Raw genomic sequence first — 13,827 nt, 5'->3', positions numbered from 1 at the left:
AAACATGTGACCAACCTGCATGGCTAAGGTCGTCAAACTTCCTTCATGCTCTTCTGCTTTAGTTTTGCACCGCTTTCTTAAAATCTTTTCATGTAGATAGGCAGCTCTTTTCTCTGCAACATCTGAGAAAAACTGCTCCGATAGCAAAACCCTGAGCTGAACCATCTGTGAGGACAGCAGTATCAGAACAAGCAGCAAGGCCAGGACCATATACGTATATGTATATATTGTTGTACTTTTCGTCCACGTGGAATCTTCTCAGATATAAAGCAGTGAGAAGTACAAGAAATAAAAGAGCTAATGTTGGAGACAGTATCTTTCCTATCGAAGACAAAGCGTTAGTCAGTGATAACACATTTTGCGCGGTCTGGTTTAAAGACTTCTCGGCCTCTGTGAGGTACAGTTTGAAGTGTTCCGAGTCCACCTTTGCTTCTAGTGTAAAATCTGCATGGTAACTCCCTAACTGCAAGTTTATAAAGTAATTTTTAAGTTGCTTTCCCACCCACTTTAGCATTTAAATATAATTCCCGAGGGGTTCTGTGTTAATATCCAATAACCTTTCCTCCAAGTTGCAGAGGAGGCCTTTTGCAAGAAGTTTCATGTTCCGTAACGTGTTCTGAATGTTGAAGGAAATCACTGAACTGGTTCCTAAAGTGATAAGAAGGCTCTTCACTTGTTTCATACTCATCGAGATCAAAACCAAGGCTCCGAAACAGCTGATCCTTTCTGAGAAATACATCGCTGGTGTTAAGCTTATACAAAAGACACAAGTGAATGGAAGGGAGACCTTCTGAACACATCTGAAAGAAAAGTGGAGGATGAGGAAGAGCAAGGTGCTCAGAATAAGGCTGGTGCTAAAACAGGTCAACAGGAGGAGAAGTTTTCCTTCCAGCTTTTTGTGGTTTTGGTCATGTAGAGACCACATATTCTGGACGAGACCCTTCGTAGTCCTCCTGCCAGTTGATGCAGTTTAGCTCGAATCATCATCATCATCTTCGTCTCAATAACCTGAAGGAACAGAGATTTTGAAATGATTAATGATTTCATCACTTCAACATCTGCATTATTTTGATCTACAGTGGCCACAAAACATATATAGACACTTCAGCCACACTTAAAAATGTGCTCTTATCATTTCATTAGATAACCCAATATAAAATCAAGTGGATTCTTTTGTAATCTATAACAGCAATAACAGTGGCTTGAGTTCTATAATACCAATTGTGTGTGTATATATATATATATATATATATATATATATATATATATATATATATATATATATATATATATATATATATATATGATCATACAATTAGAAATATACTGTATTTTGACGGAAGAAACAGTGAATCTGTTACAATTCAATTTAGTCTATTCTATTTGATTTTGTGATGAGTTAAACACCCTAGCTTATTATTTGAAATCATGCAAGTATTTCAGTTAATATATATATGTTTTTTTTTTTTTTTTTACTTTTAAACATACCTTTTATTTGTCAGTCTTGTCAGCTCGTGAGTGTTGTGACAGTCCAGCATTCATCTTTTTAAAGTAAAAGAGGAGGAAGTGTTTTCATCCCCCAGTGGTTTGCTTTCTTTTTTAGCCATCGTCTCAGTAATTCCTCATAACCACAGAACAGTGTATGATTAATGGGTTTTCAGGGGGGGAATAATAACATGGTCATTTCATTGTTTAATTGTTTCCACATGCTTGCTTTCAAAGTATCTTGATCATTTTGATAACGCAGTAAAACTAAAAATTTCTAGGACAAAATTATAGCACCAAATTTATGATATAATGAATAAATAACTTAAAACCATTATTAAGAATTCTGAAACTATCAACTAGTACATATATGTCTGTATACACCATTTATAATTTATATATTCTACAGTATATAATAAAGTGTTTAAATCTCAAATTATTTTTCTAAACGTGTATGTGTGAGTAATATATGTTCTATTGTTTTTCAAGTCATGTCAAGAAACATTAGAGACGTATTGCTGTTGTTTGCAAATGCTCATTTTCCAGTGTAATATCCATTTTTTATTTTTTAATTTGAAAAATAACTTACATAAATCTCTGTACTCAACCATACTTGACCAAGACATAGCCTTGGCATGAACACATTGCACCAAAAAAAAAAAAAAAAAAAAAAAATGCATTCCAATGATTTGGAACAGAACATACCTTTGACATCATGAGACATTATCCCAATTCCATAAGATGACAATATCTAGAGAGTTTGCTTTAATAGAGATTTCTATTAGAATTCTGTCGATTGTGACAGACTTAACACAGAAATCATAAGTAGACTGAAAGCTTGATAAGTTTAAAAAAATCATATTGGTTAATCAGAAGAGTTTATTTTCAAAGGAAGAGGTGTAATGTCTCAGTGTATATTTCCGTTCAGGCAATAAAACTATGATTCATAAACTTCTCCGATATAAGAAGCTCTGATTATTACTAAAAAATAGAAAATAAAATATAAATAGGTCTTGGCTTGTAAATAAACTAACAAAAATATATTAAATGACTTGCTTCCTTGAAACGAAGAAATAAAAACCAGTTATATTGTGTGGCAAATATCATCGTCCCGATGTGCATTACTCTGCAGACAGCATCATGCTCGGAAAACTGTACAGCACAATACTGCGAAAGTCAGCGAGCTGCAGCCGTCTCCGGTAAAAAGACCTTGTGAACTTTTGGGCTCTTTTGTCAGGAATACTGCAGCTCATATTTCCGTAAAGATATAAAAATCCCTGGTCACGTTTTTCCCTTAAATTTGTCAAAGTATGAACTTACAGGGTGGAATGTTCATTCGGAATTTTGCCCTTCTAGTCCGTGTGAGACCACTGCCTAATTTTCACTAAAATCCAATTGAGGGTGAAGGGGGAGAGAGGATCGCCGTCGACATGCACTGTACAACAAACCGCTTTTTCTTTTCTCTCCAAATATCGTCTTTATCAAAACATGCTGAGTTACAGTAAGATGTGCCCAAGCCATGTTGCCAAAAACCCTTTTCAACATGCTTTTTAAACGAGCGAACTCCAAAACAATATATAGATTAAAACTAGAAGAGCTGTAGGAAACGAACAAGCCCTGAAAATTAAAATTCTAAAAGTACTGGAACAATGAAAAATGTGACGACCGAAACGATAAGTACAGAGAGTTTACCCTGGGACAAGGGAGAAGTAGAGAAACGTACAATTTGCACATCATCTTTAGCTTCATAAGGCTTACGCCTTTACAATAATAAATCATAGACATTTTTTTTTTTTTTACATATTTGTCACATGAACAGATTTCTCACTGTAAATAAAATGTTCAACTTGTCATTTATCTGCTTGTCTGTAAAAATACAGTAGAGAGACCAATGAACGGTCTACAGGACACAAAACAAGGTTTCATGGTTTGTTTCTGTTTTGTTTTTTAAATCACACGGTAGCATTCACTCCCCATGAAAATCATGCACTAGCGAAATTTATCTTTACAAATAATAGAAATTGTTGAAAATGGCTGATCTGACACATTTTTCTTTTTTTTTCTTGTCATCTTTTTTTTTTGTTGCAAGTAGCAGTCTGAGAAAATTATCTTCTATCCACTTTTATTGTTAGGTTCAGCTAAAGTTTTCTCCATGCAACAAAAAAACCTCATTATTTCTTGTTTAGGTTTCATACGGTATCAAGAGAAGTACAGTACTTCAATTTGATCTTAAAAGAGAAATCAAGCCTATACATTTCATCTCTCGGTTGACTGGGGAGTGAGGTGTTCATTCCCATGTCATATTCTTGTTTTGTGTGTACATTTCTGGGTCTGTTGGCATGGCTTGACCCAAGGAACACTGTTAGCCCATGTAGATACAAATACATACAACATTAAAAGAAACATAAATGGGAAAAGAAAGTTGAAAAGAACATTTCACCCCATTTCAAAAAGGGCTTCTGAAGAACTCGATGGGTCAGTTCTCAGTTCAGACTCATCTCAAATGGCTTCAAATAGGATCTAAAAGCAGGAATGGTGACGTTCCTCAAGCTAAGGAGACAATTTTCCAGCTTTGTCTCGTCCCTGCCCTATAGGGGTTGCTCTTTTTGCACACAATTTGTGCAGCATTTTTTTGCGACCGCTTTTTTCACCCCTAAGAAACAAGCTCTGAACACACAACATCAAGCATGCAGTGTTACCGTGGGGGCGGGACCTGTCGCAAATCTCAAACTCCACCCAATGGCTGCTACAATAACGCTAGATTTCAGAAAACTGCTACGAGCGTCCGAACGGCCCAGACCCACTGTCGAGAGATGACTGGGAAGCTCTTCTGGTCAACGGGGCCAAGGTTGAGTCGACCAATGAAGAGGGAGGAAAAAGCTTGAACCAGCCAATAACCATGTTGGACAAGTCCAGATCATCTAAAAGTATCTGAGCGGCTCCCATGAAGGATTTGTGGTCCATACGTCCATAATCTCCCCACACAATGATCTACGATTGGAAGAGAATAAACGGTCATTAAAGCTGCAGTAGGTAACTTTTGTAAATATATATATTTTTCATATTTGTTAAACCTGTCATTATGTCCTGACAGTAGAATATGAGACAGATAATCTGTGAAAAAAATCAAGCTCTTCCCAGTGGTCCTATTGCCATTTGCAGTTACGGACCGCTCCCGGTAAGAAATAAACCAATCAGAGCTGCAGTCCGTAACTTTTTTTGTATTCAAAATGTAGAAAAATGTATATAATAAGAGAGTACACCATGAATCCGTTTTCCAAACCGTGTTTTTAGCTTGTCCTGAATCACTAGAGTACATCTATAATAAGTGTTTATATTCGGACTATTTTAGATTGCTTCGGGGGTACCGCGGTAACCCAGTACCTTTGTGATTCTTCATAGACATAAACAGAGAGAAGTAGTTCCGGCTACGATGTTCTTCCGCAAGACGCAAGCAGTTCTGTTTATTAACCGCTAGAGCGTCAAAAGTTCCCTACCGCAGCTTTAATATTAAGTCACAATCATAAAAAAAAGACAATTACTATACATTGGTGATAGACTGAGACCATGCCTCTTAATAAAAAATGTAAAAGTCATCTAAATCAATATACTGTAAAAAGAAAAAAAAAAAGAAAGTGTTGATTTAAATTCATTTAAATGTATTATCTTATTATGCTATATATATTCAACTTAAAGCACATTCTGGCTTCCCAGACATTACAACAACAGCAATGAAGTAAAGAAAATATACATTGACGAACCATTCAGTCTTGTTCAATGCGAATGTCTTTCATTGAAAAGCTTTTGTAACTTTAATAAAGAATAATCTTTCATTTATACAGTCCAATATGTAATGCGGTTTACATTTGATTACTTTATTCAATTTCTGTACCTAAAAACTAATGCTAGACCTACCTAAAAAAACTGAAAATCACTGTTTATTTTATTTGTATCTTTATTCTACTGTACTTATTTGTGCTATTGCTTGTAGTTAGATAGAATATTCTTAATAATATATGAAAAAATATGTATTTATTTTTTAATTTGAAAGTATAGTTTATAATAATTTTATATTTATATATATAGACAGAGATAAATTAAATGTGTATATATACACACATATAAATACATACTGTATATTGTATTCAATTCAATTGAAGGCTATTAAAATGTATTTGTTACTATTACTACAAACTACAGGTATTGCAGCTGTGTACAGTGACCAAATGACCATGAAATAATGACCTAAGACTGGTAAATAAAACTATAAGTGATGACATTTTACCTGTAAAACCTTTCCTCCTGGGGTCTCTTCGAACGACAGCTGCTGCTGGTAAAGAGGGTCCAGTGTTTTTCGTGCTACTTTAGTTTTCTTCTTGGCTATGCAGGCGCCGTTCTCCAGTAGATACACCTTTACGTAAGGGGCTGGAGAAGAAGAACCACAGATGGAGTTTAATCACGAGTGATGAGTTTTCAGGTGCCTGAGAAATCCCCATCAGAAAGTGTAACCCCTCTCACCTGGCAGTGCCTTAGAACCTGATTTTCCCACAAGGCCTCTGGCTCGGATGATCTCTACCTCTAGAGCTCCTTTCTTTTCCACCATCCCGATCTGAATGTCACCTAGACATGGTGCAAATCAAGATATATTAATCACACATGGGTAATATTGCTGTAGTGATTTTGTGTGCTACAGAATCAAATAAACAAGCGCTCACCCATAGGGGGTGTGGCTAATGTCTGTCTCCCCACAAGCTGGGCGGGGCCAAGTCCATCCAGGAAATCACTGAACTGACTGTCAGAAGAGAGTCTCACTCCGGGGAAAATGAGGCTGAGAAAAAATGTTTTGATTATTTTGATGCATTTACAGTGGAAGTGTCTACGGGGCAAGACATTCTGCTGAAAATGTGCATCGTTTAAGCTGGTTAAAGTGGTTACATTTGTATTGCTGTGCAAAAATGTAGCTGTAAAGTCATCAAAATTGCTGTTTTTGTAGATTAACTTCTGATTACTACCTGTAAAATGGATTTTTCTCCATGTAAATAGCTACTTTCTGGTGTTGCTGCATGTATTGTGTAGAAGTTACATGGCAGCAGGTGAAAGATGATATTATTTTATATAATGTTTAGTCCTAAGGAGATACTTTGTGTCAAAGTTCATTATTAATTACATCTGTTGCAACACCCTGACCCATAGACTTTCACTGTTAATTGACATCACTGTCAAATCAATTTTTGTTTAAATACAATAATGAATAGAGTATATTTTCCATGGTAACAGGTCACAGATGTTGTTGAATGCTAAATTCTTATTATAATTATGTATTTTAATAAGAATTTTTAAAATATGGATATATAAATTATAATTTTTTTTACAATGTTAATACAGATTTTTAATATCTAGATTATAATATATAATTAATTATGAATAATAATACTCTATTTGAATAATTATTTAAAATAAACAATATATTTATTTGTATTACTATTTTTAATTAATAAAAATGCATTACAATATACATATAATTTAATAAATATGAACAATTCATTATTAATTTTAGTAGCATCATTCATGTATTTTAATAATAATACTATTTTATATAAATGTATATACACATACACGTGTACATACAGAAACATAAATAATACAGCATAATTCATGTATGTTTTGTTACTCACTTTCCCTCTGAGCTGTAGCTGTTCATGCTGCCGTCAGTGGATTCCCGGCTGGCCTGCCGGGTCATTCTGCTTCTCATCTCTACAGCCAGTCCCGTCTCCGTGCTCCTCTGGATAGTGCTGCGCAGCTTCTTTCCTCCTGCTTCTACAGCGACAGAGAGAAAGAGAGACAGTTTGTCAGTCAGGATATCAAGAAATCTGTCTAAAAGCAGAGTGATGAAGGACACGTTTCTGCACATCGCTCAACACAAAACCAGAGCCTCACACGCGGCTCACGTGTGACAGCTGATGTGTTTTTGATCTAGACGGTGTGATATGAACGTCCAGACATAGTGGTTCTGCTCCAACAGGATGGACCGGATTCAACAAATTCTTGTTTTTGACACACTGCTATTTCTCTGTTTCTATATCTGGCCTACAGACACGCCATAGTGTCAGTTATATGAGATGCAGGGTGATTTGACATGACGGGTTACACAGGTGCACTGAACCACAATTAGGCATGACGTGACCAAACACCTCAACCTGTGTCAGCATCCCCCGAGCTGAACAATTCACAGCCGTCATAAAGAAAGAAGAAGTGCATGTTTAATGCAATAACCAGCTTTTTGACTGTGATGTGTGTAAGGTTATTTAATGTTAAAATACGTTCTTCTATATCAGTTTAGCATGCATAAAGTATAAAGAAGCAACTCTTAGGTAAATGTCCTAAAGATTGTAAACACTTTGGTTATTTTGAAAATTTGTCAATAGTTTAGGAAATCATCATTGTTTCTGGTGCTGCTAGCGGTGCAGCTATTACACATTTGATCATTAATTACTTATCTTTTTAATTATCTAAGTTTTCCCAATGTATGCTAAAGAGTTGTCACTATAACAAATAGGAAGAAAACATTTTTGAAATATCACACCGCACATTCTTTATTAATGCCCTAAATTGCAATGCTTCCTGCCACCTGTAAACCACCTACAGTTAGAGTAATGACTATATTACTTTGCAAAACAGTAGTTTATTCCCATTATTACGATTCATTGCACAATTTTTCCCAAGCAATAAGTCACCTGAGGCTAAAATCACTGTTAAGCTTGTTAAATGCGTTCTCTTGTTGCTTATTGCTTTATTTACTACGTCTAGATGTCCAAAATTGATGCACACCCTGTTCTTTTACTGCCTAACACAAATGAGGATGATGCAGTAATGTGAAGGCTACTCAGAATGCAGAACCCATTTTCAATAGGTAAGAGAACGAAGGCTGGCTACAGGAAGCAGACATGGCTGAGAGTAAACCATTCAATCACAGGTCACACACGGCTTCTTTTCATTCAATGTCATCCGCCTCTGCTTTCGGCCCTGAGACTGAGCTGAACACAAGAGGATGACGAACATAGCTGCGGTTGTGACCGTCCTTTTCTGTACCAACAGCACAACTGTATAATAATCAAGAACTCCTAATGGTTGTGGTCTTGTTGAACTTGACCGATAAAAACCCGAGAAACAATGATGCACAATGTCAGAAGACTCAATTCAGTCATCCCTTAAACTGACAGTCTGCCCAAAAATCTCAATTCTGTCATCATTTACTCACCCTCATGTCATCGCTCCAAACCTGTATGACTTTCTTTTTTTAACAGAAAACAAAAAGATATTTTGAAGACTGTCGGTAACCGAAGAGTTTGAGTTCCCCTTGACTTCCATTGTACTTTTTGTCCATATAATAGAAGTCAACAAAATCTGTTGGGTTACTAATATTCTTAAAAATATCTTCCTTTGTATTCCACAGAAAGAAGTCAGTCATTCGGGTTTGGAACAACATGAGGGTGAGCTGTATTAAATAATGACAATTACATTTTTGCGTAGACTGTCGCTTACAAAGCTCTATTAAATGATGTAACACAATCTTCCTGACAGATAAGCACATTTTCCTCCCCAAATTGTTATTTGAACTAAATAAATGTATTATTAAATGAAAATACTACAAAATTAAATTGTAAAATGTTTATACATCATGATGGTATTTGTGTTGTACTGCCTTTGTTCTTCTGTTGTTGTTGTTGTTTTTAAATTAGCATAAATCACTGTATTACAGTATTATTCTTGTAGTACAATAACAATAATAACCAAAAAAGTAAAATTAATTAAAAGTAAAATTATATTGACAATTTGGGGAGAAATGTGCTTAATTGTAATGAAAAAAAAAATCTATTTCCTTTGTTTTAGTTATTAAAATAAAATATAAAAATAAAATAAAATAATAAAATAAAATAGAAAAAAATGGTGTGAAATGTGACCTGGACATCTTATGAGATTCACTCAGTGATGAAAATATTAATGTATTAATTAAAATCTGGTTCCACCTACACATCACACAAAAAGTATTTGTTCTGAAAGATATGAAAGGTCATCTGATATTTATTTATTAACCTCTATGGCGGCTGAAGGTGGAGAAAGACAGATGCTGGAGAGAAAGAAAATCAAATACCTTCAAGGTCATAACACATGACGATGCTTGAGTCCCACCAAAACACAATGCATGACTATTAAGTGCTTTAAAAACTGTCACAGTAATTTATGCACAATAATAACTATTTTCCTGACAGCCATGCACAATTATTCTCATCATTTCTGTAAACTCCACCAGAAAGCAGAAATTACCATGAACCAAAATAAACATGGATAATACAGTTGGTATGCTCTATAAAACCAAATATCCTGAAAAACGCATAAACTCTGACATGCAAGATGCTCATTTGGACATCTCCATATGTGACACATCTTACCTCCATCTTCCTCATCGAAAGAATTCATGCAGGGGAAATAGACGGCCAGCGCTTCGAACGAAGCCGACAGACTCATTCGGCTCTGGGAGCGCTGCATGCGCCCGCCGGTGCTGCCCGAACCTGTGCTCGTGGTGGATGTGGCATCGTGGCTCTGCCTGCCCATGTTTACAGCCGGGCCGAATGGAGAAGATGCTGTAGTGATGAGACTGCTGACGATGGGCTAAACTCAGAGTGCAGAGTGCTCTTAAACAACATTTAAACTGCAGCGGATGCAGGACGGGCTCTCGCTTCAGTCAGGGTTGGTTTTGGGTTCTTCAGCTGGAGAACGTTCAGCGTCGACTGATCTCCCTGGAGTATGCAGCATTAGTGAGCGCTCCTCAAGCCATCTCCTTTCTAACACGTGCAGGAGGGGGAGGAGGGGGAGGAGGCGGAGCATGGCTCCTTTTCTTGCATCCTCTCCCAACCAATCAGAGGCAGCGGTGGGGCTCAGCACTTCAAATGCTCCTCCAGGCACATGAGCTTTACCCAGAGATACTGCAAATGTGTGTGTGTGTGTGTGTGGTCATTAGGAACCTGAGCACCTCTTACCCTGACTGTCCACATCCCAGTCACCCACAGTTCACGTGATAAACACACACACACACACACTTGCATGCACATAGGCTGATAATTCCTCCTTTCTCTTCGGCTCTCAAATAGACAAGATTTATTTCGCCGTGCTGACGTGCATCTTTTATCTCCGGCCTCCACCTCTCTCTTCACTATCTCCCAGTGTAAATGTTTACCACAGAAGATGCCCGGCGGCAGAAACAGCTGAATCACTGCTATCCCAAAAACAATATTCCCACAAAATGCATTTGCAAATATTTGCTTAGCCATAAAAGGAATAACAGCCATATCCAACCACTTTCAACAGCCACTCAAGGCGACACATTCAGAGAGAAACAAGAAACTGTGTCTCTAATGCAAGCTAAATTACTAGATTTTAGCAATATGCAAAATTTACAAAAATGATAGCAGGGTGCGTTCTAGGACAATGATTTTTACAGTGTTATGAAGGTCAAAATCTCCCAAAGTCTCTATGACATGATCCTCAGTCTTTAATGCTAAGGACCTCTTTCCTAAAACTATGACAGCTATGAATAAAGACCCATTTATACTATATTTTAAGGCTGTTGCGATTCCTCGATTAAATTAGTCACCCCCCAGAGGACCTCAGATGATGCTAGCCCTGAGACAACATACATAAACTACCAAATTTTGCCATAAGTTTGATTGCATCATATAATAATTGCGGTTAATAGTGTTCATCGTCTGTTTAATTAAGTATTTAATGAATTTTTCCGTACATTTCTGCCATATGCACATTAACTGACAGTCACTACTGATAAGCTACTACTAAATATTGTAGAAACTTAATTTTCTGTAAAGTTGCTTTGCAATGATTTGTATGATAAAAGTGCTATACGCATAAACTTTAATCGAAGAACTTGAATTTAATTGAATTTAAAAATCATAATAAAGCATAATGCAATTGTGAATTTACAAAGGCTGTGATTTTGTGAAATTCATAAATGCGCTAAGGGTTTAATATGCGCTTTAATTATACTGTATGTCTGTAGTTTACATGCATCAACACTAACATCATCATTTACATGAACGGACCGTCTCAGATGAATATTATAATATAATAAACTGTATAAACAAATACTTTGTACAATTTGCAAAAAATATTTGCAAAAAAAGAGTTTGAGACATTTTATAATGTTATAATATTCATCTGGGAATGTTGTGGAGCATTTTAATACGATTTATAAGGTACAGACCTGCACCAAAACAGGAGAATACATCATTATTTTTCTAAATATGTGAACTGTTCATCGGGTATGAAAATAAAAGTTTAAACCCTTGCTCTGAGTTTGCAGGTTTTGATGTCCACATGTTCTTGTTCAAGAAATGACAGCAGCTGTAGCATTTCGTGACGTGACATACAGCCCAGTATGGTGACCCATACTCAGAATTTGTGCTCTGCATTTAACCCGTCTAAAGTGCACACACACACGGCAGTGAACAAACATCGTGAACACACACCCGGCGCAGTGGGCAGCCATTTATGCTACGGCGCCCAGGGAGCAGTTGGGGGTTCAACGCCTTGTCACAGTATTGCCAGCCCGAGACTCGAACCCACAACCTTAGGGTTAGGAGTCAAACTCAAAACAAGGATAAGATTGCGCTGTAAACAATTGCTGTGCTGTTGTAGGCAACTGATATAATACATAAGTTATTATTGTATTGTTATTATGTATTTCAACAGTTTTGTTCAATAAAACCAAGATAACTTGCTTGCAATATTTTATTTGAACCAATTATTATTGCCTTGTTATTCACCTAGGTATATAAATATATTCTTTTTCCCCACAAAAAATATCAGATAACTTAATCATCAGAATGAAACTGACAGACTACAGGATTAACAAAATAATCGTTACAGTGACAGCACTATTGTATTTATAAATTAATAAAAAGTCATAGTTAAAAAAAAAGTTTCTAAAATTAAATAATTGGCTTTCTTCATGCTAAAGGCAGAAGAAAATATCTAAATATTATCTGCAAAATATTTAAGATGCATTAAATAACCTACCTTTGTTCTGCTACTATTGTAGTGTTAGATAAATAAATGTGCAGAGAAACATTTCAAAAGGTGACAGTGATGAGGAAAATCTAATGTTTAAAAAAAAAAAAAAAACAATGTGCACATTTTACATATATACTGATTTTGCATCACTGGAAAATTACATTTTATACAATACATTTTAACAGGTTGCAATAGAAAACAGTTGGTGAGCTTAAAACACTTCATTAAAAACATTTAAAAAAATTATTAAATAAAAAAATGTATGACAAATATTTCTATATATGCACATACACGCACACACACACACACACACACACTGTATATATGGTGTCTTCCATATCTGAGTATGTGTTATGTATCTGTCACTATTGTGGTGTGCTTACTGGTACTGCTCTGTTCCATTATGATTCATTTTGACTTGTTTATGGCTCTTTGTGAGGTCTGACTTTCTTCTAGCAGACATGAAGGAACATAACAGGGTGTACCGCTACTCCCAAAACCTGCCAGAATGCACTCTCATCCTGATTCACTACTAAATACGAGAAACAGCACAGGGGGCAGAGGTGACATCTCATCATCCTCATTAAACACAGCAAAAGGAAGGAAGCAGACATTACAGCCTGAACTAGCCTAAACTAGACAATGACTGTGAAACTCACCAAGACTGACAGCCGGAGAATGGAAGACCCAAAGCATTAAATGCTAAAGTCAAGCAAAAATTATAACGACCCACATGTACAAATTGGACAATCTCAATAAAGTCTCCTGCGCTATGAAAGTGCATCCTCTGAAAAGATAAAAGTTCCCTTGGGTTACCCCACTTGGGTCCCAACATTCTCAACATCTCTAAAATGTCTCTGTTGCAAGCAGTTTAACTAATACTTAGCACACGACTTAATAATTCTGGGTAATGTTGATTAATGATTCATGATTCACATTAATGCGGTCTGGTACTTACAAGCAAAGAACTACAATATAAACCAGATGTAGTCAACACAATCAGTCATAAGGGTTAAAGAAAGTGCGAGGATGAGAGGAAAACATTTATGAATCAGTGTATTCAATCAATCAGCCACTACACTATAATGGCTATTACAAAACTAATACAGATATCATCACTGGACAGGCTTTACCACAGCTTCCTTCGTACAACAACCACTTTATCATTTGCATTTCAAATAAAAAAGCCTCTTCATAATGTTTCCCCCTGCCAATTTCCATTGAAAATATCTATTCATCATCTACACAAGTTGGTCA

The 13,827-nt window shown here is 36.1% G+C and overlaps 1 protein-coding gene across 4 annotated transcripts in view; it reads right to left on the bottom strand.

Annotated features, from left to right (window-relative positions):
* Window positions 1–2,517: 2,517 nt before the first annotated feature.
* LOC113072950 (regulating synaptic membrane exocytosis protein 2-like) overlaps window positions 2,518–13,827 on the bottom strand; it is a 45,738-nt gene continuing 34,428 nt past the window's right edge. For 3 of the 4 annotated variants that reach the window (XM_026245827.1, XM_026245828.1, XM_026245829.1), the window contains 5 exons: window positions 7,161–7,302; window positions 6,201–6,313; window positions 6,004–6,105; window positions 5,771–5,910; window positions 2,518–4,476 (listed from right to left, as the gene is read on the bottom strand). In XM_026245827.1, the coding sequence (XP_026101612.1) occupies window positions 4,261–4,476; window positions 5,771–5,910; window positions 6,004–6,105; window positions 6,201–6,313; window positions 7,161–7,302 (713 nt within the window). In that variant the 3' untranslated portion in view covers window positions 2,518–4,260. Of the gene's footprint in view, window positions 4,477–5,770; window positions 5,911–6,003; window positions 6,106–6,200; window positions 6,314–7,160; window positions 7,303–9,935; window positions 10,328–13,827 lie in introns of those variants that run through there. The other variant, XM_026245830.1, reaches the window with a different exon arrangement.

The sequence above is a fragment of the Carassius auratus genome, unplaced genomic scaffold, assembly GCF_003368295.1.
Source record: "Carassius auratus strain Wakin unplaced genomic scaffold, ASM336829v1 scaf_tig00011088, whole genome shotgun sequence".
In the NCBI taxonomy this organism is placed as follows: Eukaryota; Metazoa; Chordata; class Actinopteri; order Cypriniformes; family Cyprinidae; genus Carassius; species Carassius auratus.
Note: the sequence above shows the minus strand (reverse complement) of the source record. Positions and strands in the feature narration are given on the sequence as shown.